General features: G+C 33.3%; 1 protein-coding gene across 1 annotated transcript; it reads right to left on the bottom strand.

The window, feature by feature from the left end:
* Window positions 1-12,464: 12,464 nt before the first annotated feature.
* On the bottom strand, window positions 12,465-13,589 carry EAF01_009726 (uncharacterized protein; the record flags this gene model as incomplete). Its single annotated transcript, XM_038917982.1, has 1 exon — window positions 12,465-13,589. The coding sequence occupies one exon, from the start codon at window positions 13,587-13,589 to the stop codon at window positions 12,465-12,467; it is 1,125 nt and encodes a 374-aa protein (XP_038766791.1).
* Between the last annotated feature and the right edge of the window lie 1,754 nt (window positions 13,590-15,343).

Genomic DNA, 15,343 nt, shown 5'->3' with positions numbered 1-15,343 from the left:
TTTGTATATTGTCACAATCGCAATTGTGTATCCGAATCTCTCGGTTGAATCTTTTGGAGGGATGTTGATGAATATTCGCTTTATCGTTCGGGTCGAGATTAGTAGCAGAGAGATGGAAATAAATGATTCTGAGTTTGAAAGAAAACTTGGTAGACTCGAGGAAACACTTTTCCGGTCAACTTTTGGGACGCTGAAAGCTGCAATTGACTTAACTGCGTGGCGCAATATGAGGGTTGGATGAGCTGTGATTTACTACGGGAATGGGAAAGGATGAGAATTTCGAAACTCGGAGAGGAATTTTACTTTCTACGTATGTTGAAAAAAAAGCTACCTTGCGCTTTGAATCTCTTGATAGACTTATCCAGGATGCTATATTGCGAAGAGATCACAACGAGAACTTACAAGCGAGGGACGCAACATCATCATAACCTCAAAGGCAAATTTTTGAAGAGGAATTGGCGCATAGGGAAGAATGAGCCTGGGTGTTTGTCTGCTGTGTAAGTCAATGAATAGTAGTGATAAGATAGCTACTATACCTGTTGTGGTGCTGAGCAAGCTTTGATACTTCGTCCATGTGGAAATTGCAAGTACAAATTTACTATTGGGCCTTCTCTAATTATCGAGATTGAGATTAATGGATGAGTCGCTGCGAGTGAAGAATAGGAAGTTGATGGAAGTTATACGTCTTGTAGGATAAGATGTTCCTAATTATCTGGGCACCATAGAAGTGTAATGATCTGTTAGTTCCGCAGTATCCTGAAAATAGAGTCGTCACACTATCTAAAAGCATTATGCAATATTGAAAGTCAGATGGTTCGGGTTTCGTAATATAGGGTTGCATGACTACATTAGCCGCTTAGCTACTAATCACCACGAAAATCCCCTTACTATCTTTACTAGCCAGCCGCTTATGAGAGCCGATTATTAGCGCTGCTAGATTTTTAAAGTCCCGGGTTGGGAATTATCAATAATTAAAAGTCGATCAATAAAGTGACTCGGGTCACATGACCAGCACTAGTAGGGTTTTGTTGCATATCTCATAATTGATCTTACTGGAGTGGGTAGGAGCTATTCCCCGTTGATGTTGAAGTTGACATTTTAGTTTGTGTGTCAGTTTATGTTTTAGGTGACAAGTTATAAATTTGTAGAGTGGATAGTGACAGGTTGATGTATCGACTCTGTGGAAAATTGAAGTGGATGTTTATATATTTTCTTCTCGAAGAATGAAAAGAATCAGATCAATAGTTAGTTTTTGAGTCGGCGAGAGTCTACTGCATATGAGATCCATCTTCTAGAAATTTAAATGTTGGAAATCTATATACTTTGTAAGAATGCGTGACTTTCGTTTGATAGTGGATGACTTTCGATATATATGTAGGATTTAGTTTTCGATATTAGCTTGTTCAAGTGTGGAGAAGTGCTGAGGAGAACATGCTAAGTATAAAGGTTACAAAAACTCTGATGAGATTTTTGATATCGAGTCAAGTCGTGTCCTCGCGTATACACAGGAAGAGAATTACGTATGCTAGGAGGCGAGAAAGTAAGAATGTGCGCATGTGAGTGGCGCTAAGTTGACCGAATATCTCGTAAAGATGATAAGGAAGAATGATGACTCCTTCATCGACAGCCAGTAGGTATAGAGATATGGCATGGCAGTCGACGAAAAAAGATAAAAAGTAGGCGCAAAAATCCCGCATGAGTTCTCGTCTTTACTTGTATATTATCAGTTCAATTACGAGATATTGAGATATTACATCAATTTTAATCTAATCATTGCGATTCGAAAGACGCTGCTAATATTTAGACGACATCAAAATTCCAAGTCTTGAAAAGATCGTTGAGATTGAGATGTCATTTTGACATGACATGAGACGAGATTACGAATCAGAGACACGGTCTTTTCATATCCTAATAGCTACAATGATTTCGAATAATTTGATGATCTCGTAACAAGCCCAACTAGATGTGAATACATCACAATGAAGCATTATCAAAGATCGAAACTTACGCGAATCGAAAACTCGGCTAAAGAAGGTCCGAAGTTAGATGGTAACTTGGATATCATACTCGTAAAAATGATGTCAGACTGAGACCAGATTCATTTATGTTATAGATTACATGTATTGAATGCGAGTGTTAAAAGTTGGGAATATGGAGTCTCTAGGAATTAGATAGATTTCTATAATCTTTTTAGATTTCTGTAGACTCGCTTAGAAATCAGAGAGTATACCTCACTTACTGTCTGTTTCGTTCACTCTCACCTGTTACATCCTTTTATGCATTGATTTATGATATCAACACAATTTGAACTAATCAAAACTACTCCGATCGTTGTTGATTGGAATACTCAAGTTCGAGTTACTTTAAACAATTAGGAGTTTACTTATGTTTTTGAAAATGTAAGTCATACTCGCAAACCCTTCTATCATTATTAATGACTCTTTATACTAGTATATTGTTTCGGATTTAGTCATTCCAGATAAAAAATTTAGAGAAACTATCATGTTTGTGAGATAGTGTCAAAAATAAGTCATGTACGCTTGCGTCAGATTCTTATAATAGTATAACACTCGGTTCTTATAATAATTTCTAAAGCATTCCCGCCCCTTTATTATTCTCCTTTCGATTCAATTTGACTTTCTTATTCTCCTTTCTTCTTATAAGCTGCAACATCTCTACTTAGTTGGAAAGAATCAATTTCGTTTGAGTACGTCAAGTCTCTACATGTATCGAATGCTGCTGCTATATTTTGATTCGCAACCTCTAATTCCAAATCAAACACCTGCATACAAGTGTGTAGTAGTAGTATTGCTATCAAATAAAGCGTCGAAAGCTTCACTGCTCTGAGCCTTTGTCTGCGCATGAAAGATTGAGACAAAGATTGAAGTCGCAGATCGAGTTACGGAGTCCGCAGACATACAGAATAGAATTCAATGTTATAGTATTAACGGGAAATCAGAGTTCGAGTATTAATAAATGAAATTTTATAAAGGAATGAAAGAGAAAGTGAAGGGTTCCTTTACTACTATCTAGTAGTAGCGCACTACTACTAGCTACTTATCAAAATAACACCTAAAAAAGTCATTTTATTACTTTTACTAGATATTTTTGTGCGAATTTTAGTTTATATGTTATTTCGATATTAACATTTGATAAGATTATATTTTTAATACTCTTTATAATACGCTACCCCGTAACATCGCTTACCTAAGAAGTATATATAATAGTATAGTCTTAATAAAGAAGAATAGAACAGCTTTTATAATAATCATAAAGATATACTTACATTTAATAGTAAGTTTTAATTTGATTTAATCTTTTTTATTAAGAGTATCTCTTTTGATTGAATATAATTAAAAAAGGCCTTAATAATCACTAGTCTTTAGAACACTATTAAAGACCTCGAATTCTATATCTTTTATCGATTTATTACTAATTAATAAAGATGGAGATTATTACTCAAATTTACCAACTATTTGCTTTTTTATAAATCAAATATTAATTTATCAAAATAATCCTTAAGAAATTATAATTTATTATTAAGAATATTTGTAAAAACAATAGAATAATCTTAGAACAAACATCAAACCTATATGAAATAGAAATATAATAATATTATACCCATTCCACCTATATAGTTTCTAAGAGCTTTCTGTTTAATTGAATAATCAACAAAACAGTTTTAAAACGAATAGTTGAAACCTTTGAAAAGAAAACAGTATATTATACTTTCTTATCTTTCATTACTATAACTATTTCAAAATTGATTTGAAATTCAAAAGATAGAAGCAAAGGTTGAGTAAATAAAGAATTATAATAAAAGGAGGGAAGGAGCTTGAGGCATAACTCTGACATTCATAAGCATAACCGCAATGAGTTCGAATCGCCTATCAAGCCTATTGACCTATCTATAAGTCGCTAATTGAATAACGAAGCAGAAATATCCAAGATTATAGCTGATATGATCCACCTTAATAATATGATGATGCGAATACTACATCAATCGTTAAAAGATGTAGGACAGCTTTTTATAATTATTATAAAAATGAGGATTAAGATTAAAGGAGTGTTAGTCAAAATGAACAACAGTAAAGGATCAGAGAGATAGACTGAAGATTTACAGAGGGTACTAAACATTTTCGTTATTAAAGATAAGACTAATTAAGAACTAATATAAGAAATAATATTTAAATATAACGTGATTTATCAGTGTACGGGTTATATCAGTGTACGGATCATTTTCACTTCAATTCACTCTATTCTCTTTCAATACGCGTTTTTATCAACAATTTATAATGGATTTGAATAATCAAGAAGCCTGTATACTCCTTGTTATTGAAGCTATTCAAAAAGACAAAAAAACAAGTATTCAAAAGGTTGTAAAGATATATAATATCTCGAATACAATATTATAGTATAGAATTAATAGTATTACTTCTTATTCCAAATATCAACCTAAATCTTATAATCTTTTAGAATTAGAAGAGAATATTATTTCTGAATATATAATTGATATGAATTTGAAAGGATTTCTATTTAAATTAAGAAATGTAGAAGATATGGCGAATTATATTCTTGAATCGAAGGGTGTAAAGTATGTTGGAAAGTTTTGGGTGTATCGATTTGTAAAGTGTTGAATTAAATTAAAGATACGTTTTAGTTGTGTTTATAACTTTCAAAGAGTTCTTTGTGAAGATTCTAAGCTTATTGAAGAGTGGTTTTGATTAATTGCGAATATGTGAGTGAAATATAGTATTTTGGATGGCGATTTCTATAATTTCGATGAGATAGGCTTTATAATGGGTATAATATGCTCCGGAATGGTAGTAACTAATATTGAACGGAATAGTAAAAGCAAGGTAATATAATTAGGCAATAAAGAATGGGCTATAGCAATTATATGTGGTAATGGGGAGGGTGAAATTATACCCTCATTTCTAGTGGTTCAAGGACAGGTTCATCTTTCTAATTGGTATATCGAAACCGATTTTCCTGTGGATTGGGCTATTAAACCTATATCTAATGGATGAACAAACAATAAGATAGGTTTAGAATGGTTGAAATACTTCGATAAGCACATTAAGAATTGAAGAAAGGGCAGGTATTGAATGTTGGTATTAGACGGGTATAAAAGTTATGAATCAAGAGCTTTTCAAGTATATTACAAAAAGAACAATATTATATACTTAAGTTTATTATTACATTTAAATTATTTAACTTAATTATTTGATATAGGTTGTTTTAACAATCTGAAATGTTTATATAGTGGTCAAATTGATGGATTTATTAAGGTATATATTAATTATATTTTGAAGGTTGAATTCTTTATAGCTTTTAAATGTTACGCCGGTCCATCCTCGGTACCGCGTCACATGACTCTTAGCACGTGATGGACCCTGCATGACAGGCATAACGGAATGTAGGTCCATACAGACCAAAGGTCCAGGACCTCTCTAGGTCCTGAACGCTCCAGTACAGTACGAAGGTCTATATAAGGGAATGGGATTTCATTACAATGTAGAGCTTCGTGCTCAAGAACAATCATTAGTTTCATTACTATAGTTACGAGAATTGCAACCAGTTACCAACCTTATTGAATTCCTACTTGAAGTTTAGTCTAAACCACCTCGAGAGAACTCTAGACACTTCCACGTGACCCTAGAGGCAGCTCCCGTAACATTAAAGTTGTATATAAAGAATCAATTATTTCTCAGAATATGAAATCAGAATTTCGAAGAACAGGTTTAATATTATTTAATCTTGAAGCTGTATTTTCGAAGTTAGATATTCGAATTCGTATACCTACCTTTCCCTCTTTCAATCTAAATGTTACGACGACATCTAACATACCGAGTCACCTGATCAGAAAGTCACGGGATTAGAGATTCCCACTGGATCCCACTGCTCCCACCTGGTGGGACACGATGGGATCAATGGGACAACAAGGAACGAAGGTCTATATAAAGAATGGGTTTCATTACAATGTAGAGCTTCGTGCTCAAGAACAATCATTAGTTTCATTACTATAGTTACGAGAATTGCAACCAGTTACAACCTTATTGAATTCCTACTTGAAGTCTAGTCTAAACCACCTCGAGAGATCTCTAGACACTTCCACGTGACCCTAGAGGCAGCTCCCGTAACACTAAATCAATGGATCTCTTAAACCCTTCACAATCCAATTAAAGCTCTTTCTCAATCAATTTTAATGAAATCTCGAATAACTCGACATCAATCAAGCTCCCCTACACCTATATTTGAAACTGTACTAGTTCTAGCTAAAGGTATAAAAAGATTAGCTTATAAGAATACACTTTTGAATATAAAGATTTGTACATTTCGAAAAGCAAATGAGGTATTAAGCAAGTATCGATACACAAAAAAAACCCAATTATGTTAAGGAGGAGTACTTACTAAGCAAGAAGCTCTTAATATATTATCTCAATAAAAGGTTGATATTCAAATTCAATGTGATAAGTATCAAAAAGGAAGGAATTCTAATGAAGAAGTATTTTTTAGTTGATGTTATAATAAATATGAAAAGATTGAATATAATGTAAGAACTTGTCAAAATAATATAATAGATTCTAGATTATTATAATTTTTATAGTTTTAATCAATTGATTTAATGGTTGTTGAATAATATGAGTTTGAAAGAGTGAATTGAGGTGAAAATGACCCGCATATTGATATGACCCGCACACTGATAAATCACGTTAAGGATAACTCGAAAACATAGATTAATAATATATAATATACCTTTTACAAAAAACACTTTATAATTAGAATATTTATTGAAATAAATATTAATAAGGTTACAATAAAAAAGTTATTTAATATAATAAATTTGTATAATCTTAAAAACTATATGTTGAGCAGACTTGATAATGTTACGACAGACATCACATGACACATTCGCATATCACATAAGGGAGCCTTAAGGAGCTACAGGCTCCAGGAGCATATGAATCCTAAAGGCTCCAAATGATAAAGGTCTATATAACAAATGAGTTTCATTAGGATATAAAACTTTATACTCAAGAATAATTATTAGTTTCATTATTATAATTACAAGAATTACAATTAATTATAACCTTATTGAATTCCTATTTAAAGTTTAGTTTAAACTATCTTGAGAGAACTCTAAATACTTCCACGTGACCCTAGAGGCGGCTCCCGTAACAGATAAAGTATATATATATAATATGTATGAGTAGAAGGGTTGTTTATTTCTGTCTACTCTCTTCGTATAAAGAGGGAATTGCTATATCTATATACGTGTACTACCCTCACTTATATACTTCGTATGTATGTAGAATAAAGCGTGACATTACATGTCACGCCGTTGGTCACGTGTTCCGACACTATATAGTCACAATAGATATATAAAAAAAAAAGTTTTTATAAACAAACATTCTCAATTGAAAGAAAATCCTGAATATACTCATAATTGATATTATATCATTTTGATATTAAATAAATATAATTCTGAATTATGAATTTCTATTACTTTTCTTATAATTTATTAGATATATATAATTATAAGTTATTTATATTTAAAGGAGGTATTCTAGTTTTGCTTATTTTAGACCATAATAAACGATATCTATTGAAATAATATTATATATTAAAAATGAAAGTTTGATTATATAAAAGGAATTATATTAAATGATTTATATATATGAGCAATAAAAGTATTACTACTTTCTTTCAATTGAAGAAGATATAGTATACTATTTCGTAGCGTCGTTTACCTAAGAAGTATATATAATAGTATAGTCCCGATAGAGAAGAATGAAATAGGTTTTATAACAATTATAAAGATGAATTTACACTCTTTGAATTTTTTTAAATCGTTAATTATATTATTTAAAAATATATTTATAAAAGTTCATGATTTTCGCTTATTTTATTAGCCAATTTCAATATTTAAAAGATATTTTTTTCTTAAACTTTTAACTTATTATTCTTTAATATAGAAAATCATTAAAAATAAATCATATAATTTTTAATAAATTTCATTTAACTTTTAATTTAATTATATAATTATTTATATAGTTATTTATATAAACCAGTGATTTTATAGTTTAAAAATTAGAAGTATATTCTGTAAGTTTTAATAAATTTTGATGTGATTTTAATAAGTGACTAGTAGTAATACACGGTGACTATAGAATATACTAGAGAAATATCTAATATTAAGTAATCATTATAACTTCTTATCTTTATAATTCTATTATAGAGTTAGATACTAGTTCAGAATAACTAATTAAGTATATTATATTAGTTAGCTTCTTCTATTGTTCATGACTAGAGTATATCAAGTTACGATTAATTAACTAGAATAAGTATTAAATAGACTTTCTAAGGTGTATATACAAAATGTATGAGTTAAAAGGAGTTGTATTCATCTTTCTAATCCTCTCTTCTTTCAAAGGAAGAAACTATTCTATAAGTATATTATCTAAATGAGTAATATTATTTAGAATAATATCATTACTATTATCGTCGATGAATATTACATTAGAAGTAACACTACATACGATAATAGTTTATCGTGATGTCGCATGTCACGTGTTCCAACAATAAGAAACCCAAAAATGATGACAATTCTTAAAGAACTCAATCGACCTCGCTTAGCTCATTCTAGCTTACTAACAGATTGAACTAAGATAAATGTAATATATAACGTAGTTTAACACCGAATAGGCTATATTACCAAGTAAGCCACTTTCATTTTAATTTATATTCTTTATATCCAATATATATTTTATTAATTATTTATTATAGAATTTATAAATAAAGAAGTATATTTACTTTTAGCTATCAAAGCTTTTCAAAAAAACAAAAAACTAAGTATTCGATAGATTACTCGATTATATAATATACCTTGTACAATAATTAGTTATAGAATGGATGGTTTATTTTTGTATATAAAGATTTGAGTGAATTGTTATAAGATTATAGAATTGAAAGAGAAAGTAATTATTTAGTATATTCTTGATATAAATTTGAAAGGTTTTTTATTTAAACTTAAGAATATAGAAGATATAGTAAATTATATTTTCGAATCAAGGGGTACGAAATATGTTAGAAAGCTTTAAATGTATTGATTTGTAAAACATCGAATCGAATTAAAGATATATTTTAATTATATTTATAACTTTCAAAAAACTCTTTGTAAGGATTTTAAACTTTTTAAAAAGTAGTTTCAATTAGTTATAAATATATAAGCGAAATATAGCATTTTAAATAAAGATTTCTATAATTTTAATGAAACAGGCTTTATGATAGGGATTATATATATAGTAATGGTAATAACTAGTATTAAACGAAATGGCAGAAGCAAGTCAGTACAGCCAGGCAATCGAGAATGGGCTATAGCAATAATATACGGAAATGAAGAGGGTGAAATTATTCCCTTATTTCTAGTAGTTTAAGGACAGGTTTATCTCTCTAATTAGTATACTGAAACCAATCTTCCTATGGATTAGGCTATTAAACCTACATCTAATGAGTAGACAAACAATAAGACAGGTTTAGAATGATTGAAACACTTCAACAAGTACACTAATAATTAAAGAAAGGATAAATATCGAATGTTAATACTGAATAAACATGAAAATCACAAATCAATAGCTTTTCAAATATATTATAAAAAGAATGATATTATATATTTATATTTACTATTATATTTAAATCATTTAACTCAACTATTTGATATTAACTGTTTTAGTAATTTAAAACATTCATATGGTGATCAAATTGATAAATTTATTAAGACATATATCAATTATATTTCAAAGATTAAATTCTTTATAGCTTTTAAAACTATATATAAAGAATCAATCACTTTTCAGAATATGAAATTAAGATTCTGAGAAACAAATTTAATTCTATTTAATTCTAAAGTTATACTCTCGAAATTAAATATTCGAATTCGCACATCTACCCCCCCCTCTTTCAATTTAAATCAATAAATCTTTCAAACCCTTTATAATTGTTACGGAGGTACCCGCACCGCAACATGGATTATAAGATAAACCTAAGGCCTTGGTGTTGGGACCTACGAAAACAGCACTGTAGGGACAGTTGAATTAAAGGGTAACTAAAGATAGCGGTAACCGAATAAATAAGCAGTGATTAAAAGATAGGTACCTATCTTTTATTGGCACCTACCCCACAGTAGGCACAGGTTGCACAACGGTTACAGATTAGCTAGTAAGCACAGGTTAAATAAGCGGTAGCCTTACCAGGTCACGAGGACAAGTGTCACGTGAAGGAAAGTCGATTCGACTTGTCGACTCGAGTAGTCGAGTAGACTTGACGATTCGATCAAAGTACGAAGGTCTATATAAGGGAATGGGTTTCATTACAATGTAGAGCTTCGTGCTCAAGAACAATCATTAGTTTCATTACTATAGTTACGAGAATTGCAACCAGTTACAACCTTATTGAATTCCTACTTGAAGTCTAGTCTAAACCACCTCGAGAGATCTCTAGCCACTTCCACGTGACCCTAGAGGCAGCTCCCGTAACAATAATTCAACTAAAGCTCTTTCTCAATCAATATTAATTAAATCTCGAATAACTTATTATCAATCAAGCTTCCCTATATCTATATTCGAAATTATATTAACTTTAACTAAGAATACAGAAAAATTAATTTATAAAAACATACTTTTAAATATAAAGAATTATATACTTCGAACAGCAAATAAAGTATTAAGTAAACATTAATATAAAAAAAAAACCTAATTACATTAAGGAGAAATACTCACTAAATAAAAAGCTTTTAATATATTATCTCAATAAAAGATTGATATTTAGATTCAATATAATAAGCATTAAAAAGAAGAAAATTCTAATAAAGAAGCATTTTCTAATCAATATTATAATAAATATAGAAAAACAGATTATAATACAAAAACCTATCAAAATAATATAATAAATCCTAAATTATTAGATTTTTAATAGTTTAAATCAATTAATTCAATAGTTATTGAATGATCTGTATTTGAAGGTGTAAATTAAGGTGAAAGTGGCTCACTCGGTGATATGGCCCACTCGGTATTAAACTACGTTAGTCATATATTAAATAGTTATAGTATTCATTTTAAATATCTACTTATTATATACTTTCTAATCATTTATAATGTATTGCATCTAAGAAGCTAAGCCCTATATAAGATAGAAGTTATTCTCATGTAGTATTCAATTCAAAAACTCTTATTAAAATCTAATGAAAAGACATAGAACTTAAAATCAATTCCTTAACAAATCATCATCACAACCCTCTAATCCCATCAAACTCAGCCCAATACATCTCAGATTCTCAATCTACTCCATCTATTGATCCTCAATTCCACCCTTAAAATCTTAATCTAAACCTCTCTAATAGCCTCATTCAAATAAGATTAAGAACTACTCATCTCCCTTATTCTCTGGCTATCTATTCTAATATCGATAAAATCATAAAATTACCTCTTAAGACTATCATCTCAAATACTCGCCGTTCAGGAGGATGTATCAACTAAGAGCTCCTTTCGTCTTCTACTTTCTTCTCTCCTGTAATCAAAACGAGAGAGAACTGCTACTAAATAGTATTGGTAGAAGAGAAATCACTAATTGCAAACTAGCTATAAACTAAAAACTATAGAATTCAAATCAGAAGCAATCAACTAACAACTCCTTTCTCCCTAAGATAAGAATCTCAGTGTAGTAAGACTAGACTAGAAAAGAAAAGAATTAATCGATTATAAAAACTTAGAGTAGATAGACGCTATTACCTCATTGCAACTGATTATCGTCTAGTTTCTTTGAGTCAAATAGGTTCATGTAATACTCTCTCTTGAAAGAATGACTCGGAAAAGTATATCTGAGACATAGCTTCACGTGAAACTCACGTGTTTAGTGGCAACGTGATCTATCCACGTGATTTCAATCAGGTATCACGAGTGTTGAGTGGATGTGCTGACTAACTAGAGCTCCAGACAAGAAGGTAGGAGAATGAGTTGAATAGGTATGTTAGGAGAAGCAAATACGGGTCAAACGTCCAGGGGTGAAGTACATACAGCAATAGCACACAATAGTTAGATAGAAACACTACAATCAAACAATTCAAGGATCACAACAAGCGCAAAAACAAGTCAATCAGTAAGAAACTCATCAATTGCTCTACGGCTCGGTACTCTTCCTCCGCATTGTCTTACTAGAAAGCACCAGCTTTATCTAGTATCCCTACTTTATCTCCATCTCCATCCCCATATCCAACCCTTTAGCTCGTCCCTGTCCTAGTCTTTTTATACGAGGGAGAACCAGTAAGAGCAGTCACTCACATTTCCTGATAATATCATTGGCATAACACGCCAAGTAGCTATAGTACAATGTGTGCACCACCATGCTAATCGCCAGAGATTAGCTCCAGTCGCCACCCCAAACCAACAGGAACGCACTTTGGCACACTATTCCTTCTCCATATCCTCGTCCTCACTATCACTATATAAACTGCTTTCAGGCGAGACCAAATCATCATCAGCCATATCTTGATCTTCAGTAGAGTCTGCAGCATTACCAGCAACAACTGGTACAGTAGACGAAGCAGCAGCAGCAGCAGCGAGGGCAACAATAGGGAATCTATCTGCTAAGGGCATAGCATCTGGGAAACCCTTCCTTATGGCCTTTGCTCTATCCTTCTCGAACCTTCTCTCATAGTTCTTACTCGCCCTCAACATCGCTTCTTTCATTTCTTCCGTTTTAGGGTTATCGTAGTACGCCTGTCGCTCTTCACCACCATTATCTCTGTTAGACCAAAGAAGTTGTATTTCATTAAACGTGATCTCGGCGTTTCTATAAGCTCCGGGAGGAGCATTTTTAAAGGTTTTCTTGCGGCACAAAAGAGTGCCATAACCACGACGAATGAATGCAAGTTCGACCTCGGTGATCTCTACACGGAAGATTCCGAAGCCGCTTCGAGATCTCCATGGGTACTTCGCAGTTGATTCCTTCGCGGTTGGTTTCCTCGTAGCTGATCTCTTCGCAGCTTGTTTTCTCGCAGCTGGTTTCTTCGCGATTGGCTCCTTCGCGGCTTGCTTCTTCACATTTTTTTTGATGGCTGCGAAAGTTTGCTTTTGGGTGCGAGAACGAGTAAATCGAGAGACTGGAACAGCTGGAGCAATCGGAGGAGCTGAAGCTGGAGCTACAGCCATGCGAGTAGCTGGAATGGCCGAGCTGACTGTAGCAGGAGCAGGAGCAGGAGCAGGGTTGTATGGAGGAGGATTGCCGGCAGGACCATTGTTGATGGTGGTATCGCTATTGATAGTGTAAGATCTGCGGCCATTCTCATTAATAGCGTGGTATTTGTTCATATCATATGGATCGCGCGAGCTGGGTTGACGGCCACGAAGAGAATTCACAGCTCGTGATGCTCCATGGAGAGAACGATTAGAGGCTGATCGACCATTGGCAGGTTCAGCACGATCAGATACCACCAGATTAGGCGCATCAGAACCAGAGGCTGGAGAACGATGACGAGCAACAGGATGACCGTCTCTGCCAGGAAACTCTTCCTTCTCCGGCTGGTTCGACATCGTGGTGAAGTAAGCTTTGTTCCGGCAGGGACCACTTAGAGAGACAGTTATATGATTAGATTTAGGTGTAGGTGATCGTTATCGCAGTCTTAGCGCAATGAGAAGCAAGGAACAGCGGAATCGGGTTGGAGAAGCTCGAGGATTTCGAAAGAGGTGCGAGAAGGAGAGAGTTGAAGATAGACGGAGTGCAGCTATGCTATCTTCCTGTGTACTGTTGAAATAAACAAGTCAGATAACCACGCAGTAAGTTGTACAGATAAGTGTGAAATGCTGTGATAAAGTGGTTGAGCAGGATCGAACTGCATTGAGAGATTCTGTGGGAGGAGGATTATTTAATAAGAGAAAACTAACCAATAACTCCAAACTAACAGAGACGACGTTTGCTGCTACACCTTGTAACACGATTGTTATTTAATGAACAGAAGTTCAAGTAGTGGCTCGAGACTAGATAACCGACGATGACATTCAAAATTTTCGCGAGGTATTGGTATCGTAAGAGGATGATTGCTGAACGAGGAAGAAGTTAGTTGATAGCTACAAATTAAGTGTCGAGAATGACTTGCCGCAATGTTTTATCCACGGATGGGAGGGTTTGTTGGTAGCTGCATACGAACACTCAAAGACGACGTTGACGGTTGTGGCAACGTTCTATCGAAGAAGGAGAAGGGTTGAAGAATAATTCTAAGCCAACTGATTGATAAAGACGTTAGAGGAATATCGCAAAGGTTCTCAAAAGGAAAATTATTGAACAAGCAAAAGCTTACCTAGTAGCTGCAGAAAAATTCGCAGAGACGACGTCAAGGGTTATCACGAGGAGTCGTAAAGGAAGGAAGAAGAGGAAGTTAACTGGTAGTCCCAGCTTAACAATTCGAGGACGACGTTCGATGGTTGTCGCCGTTTCTGACGAAAATGATCGTCAACGAAGAAGGAAATAGCCTGGTGATCTCAGACTAACTCCCAACTCCCAGGAACAGTGTTCAGAGGGTGGCGGATTGAACCAAGGCGCAAAGAAAGACGAATAATTGCTGCTAAAGGTAGAAAAGGCGGGGTAGATGGCAGAAGAGACAGCAAGTTGCAGAAATTAAAGTAAAAGAATTTAATCTTGAAGACCTAAACTGCGTGTAGGAGGAGTTGTTGAGAAGCAGAAGGTATATGTAAGGTAACTGTAAAGGTAGAGACCACTGCGAATAAACAAGTGACGAAAGCTTGGTGGGGTGGAGTAGAAGAATGGGAGACTGGGAGTTGCGAAGTATTAAGTATTGCTTTTTGCGACCCAAGATAATGTGCAATCAATATGGCAGTGCTCCAGTATCAAATGAGCCTTGAAAAAGTAATCAAACTAGTACTAGAAGAGAATAGCATGACACAATACAACGTAATAGAAGACAAATAAAATCTTTCATTGATCAAAACTCCATGGAATGGTGTGATTTCTCAGAAGAAAGCAGTGAATACCCGAAATCCCAGAGTGAATTTCAGGGGGACATTTCTTGTCCCAAATGTTCAGGCTCTGTCCGGATTTGTAAAACCTTACAACTTCAACTCCAACTTCAAGTATTTTTTACCCAAAACAACTTTTAGAGGGTGAATCTGGGTTCTTACATTAGCATACTAGACTTGGGACTTGGAATATCTGAAACAAAGAACTTACAATAGGTACCTTAAGTGAAAGCCTGCTTTGCAAGGACCCTAGGGCAAATCTTAGATCTGTTAGGCATATCAAGGCAAGGTAAATTTCATTAAGCCTCTCTTTT

This window comes from Botrytis porri, assembly GCF_014898465.1.
Source record: "Botrytis porri strain MUCL 3234 chromosome Unknown BPOR_014, whole genome shotgun sequence".
NCBI classification, from domain to species: domain Eukaryota; kingdom Fungi; phylum Ascomycota; class Leotiomycetes; order Helotiales; family Sclerotiniaceae; genus Botrytis; species Botrytis porri.
This window is presented reverse-complemented; position numbering and strand designations above follow the sequence as displayed.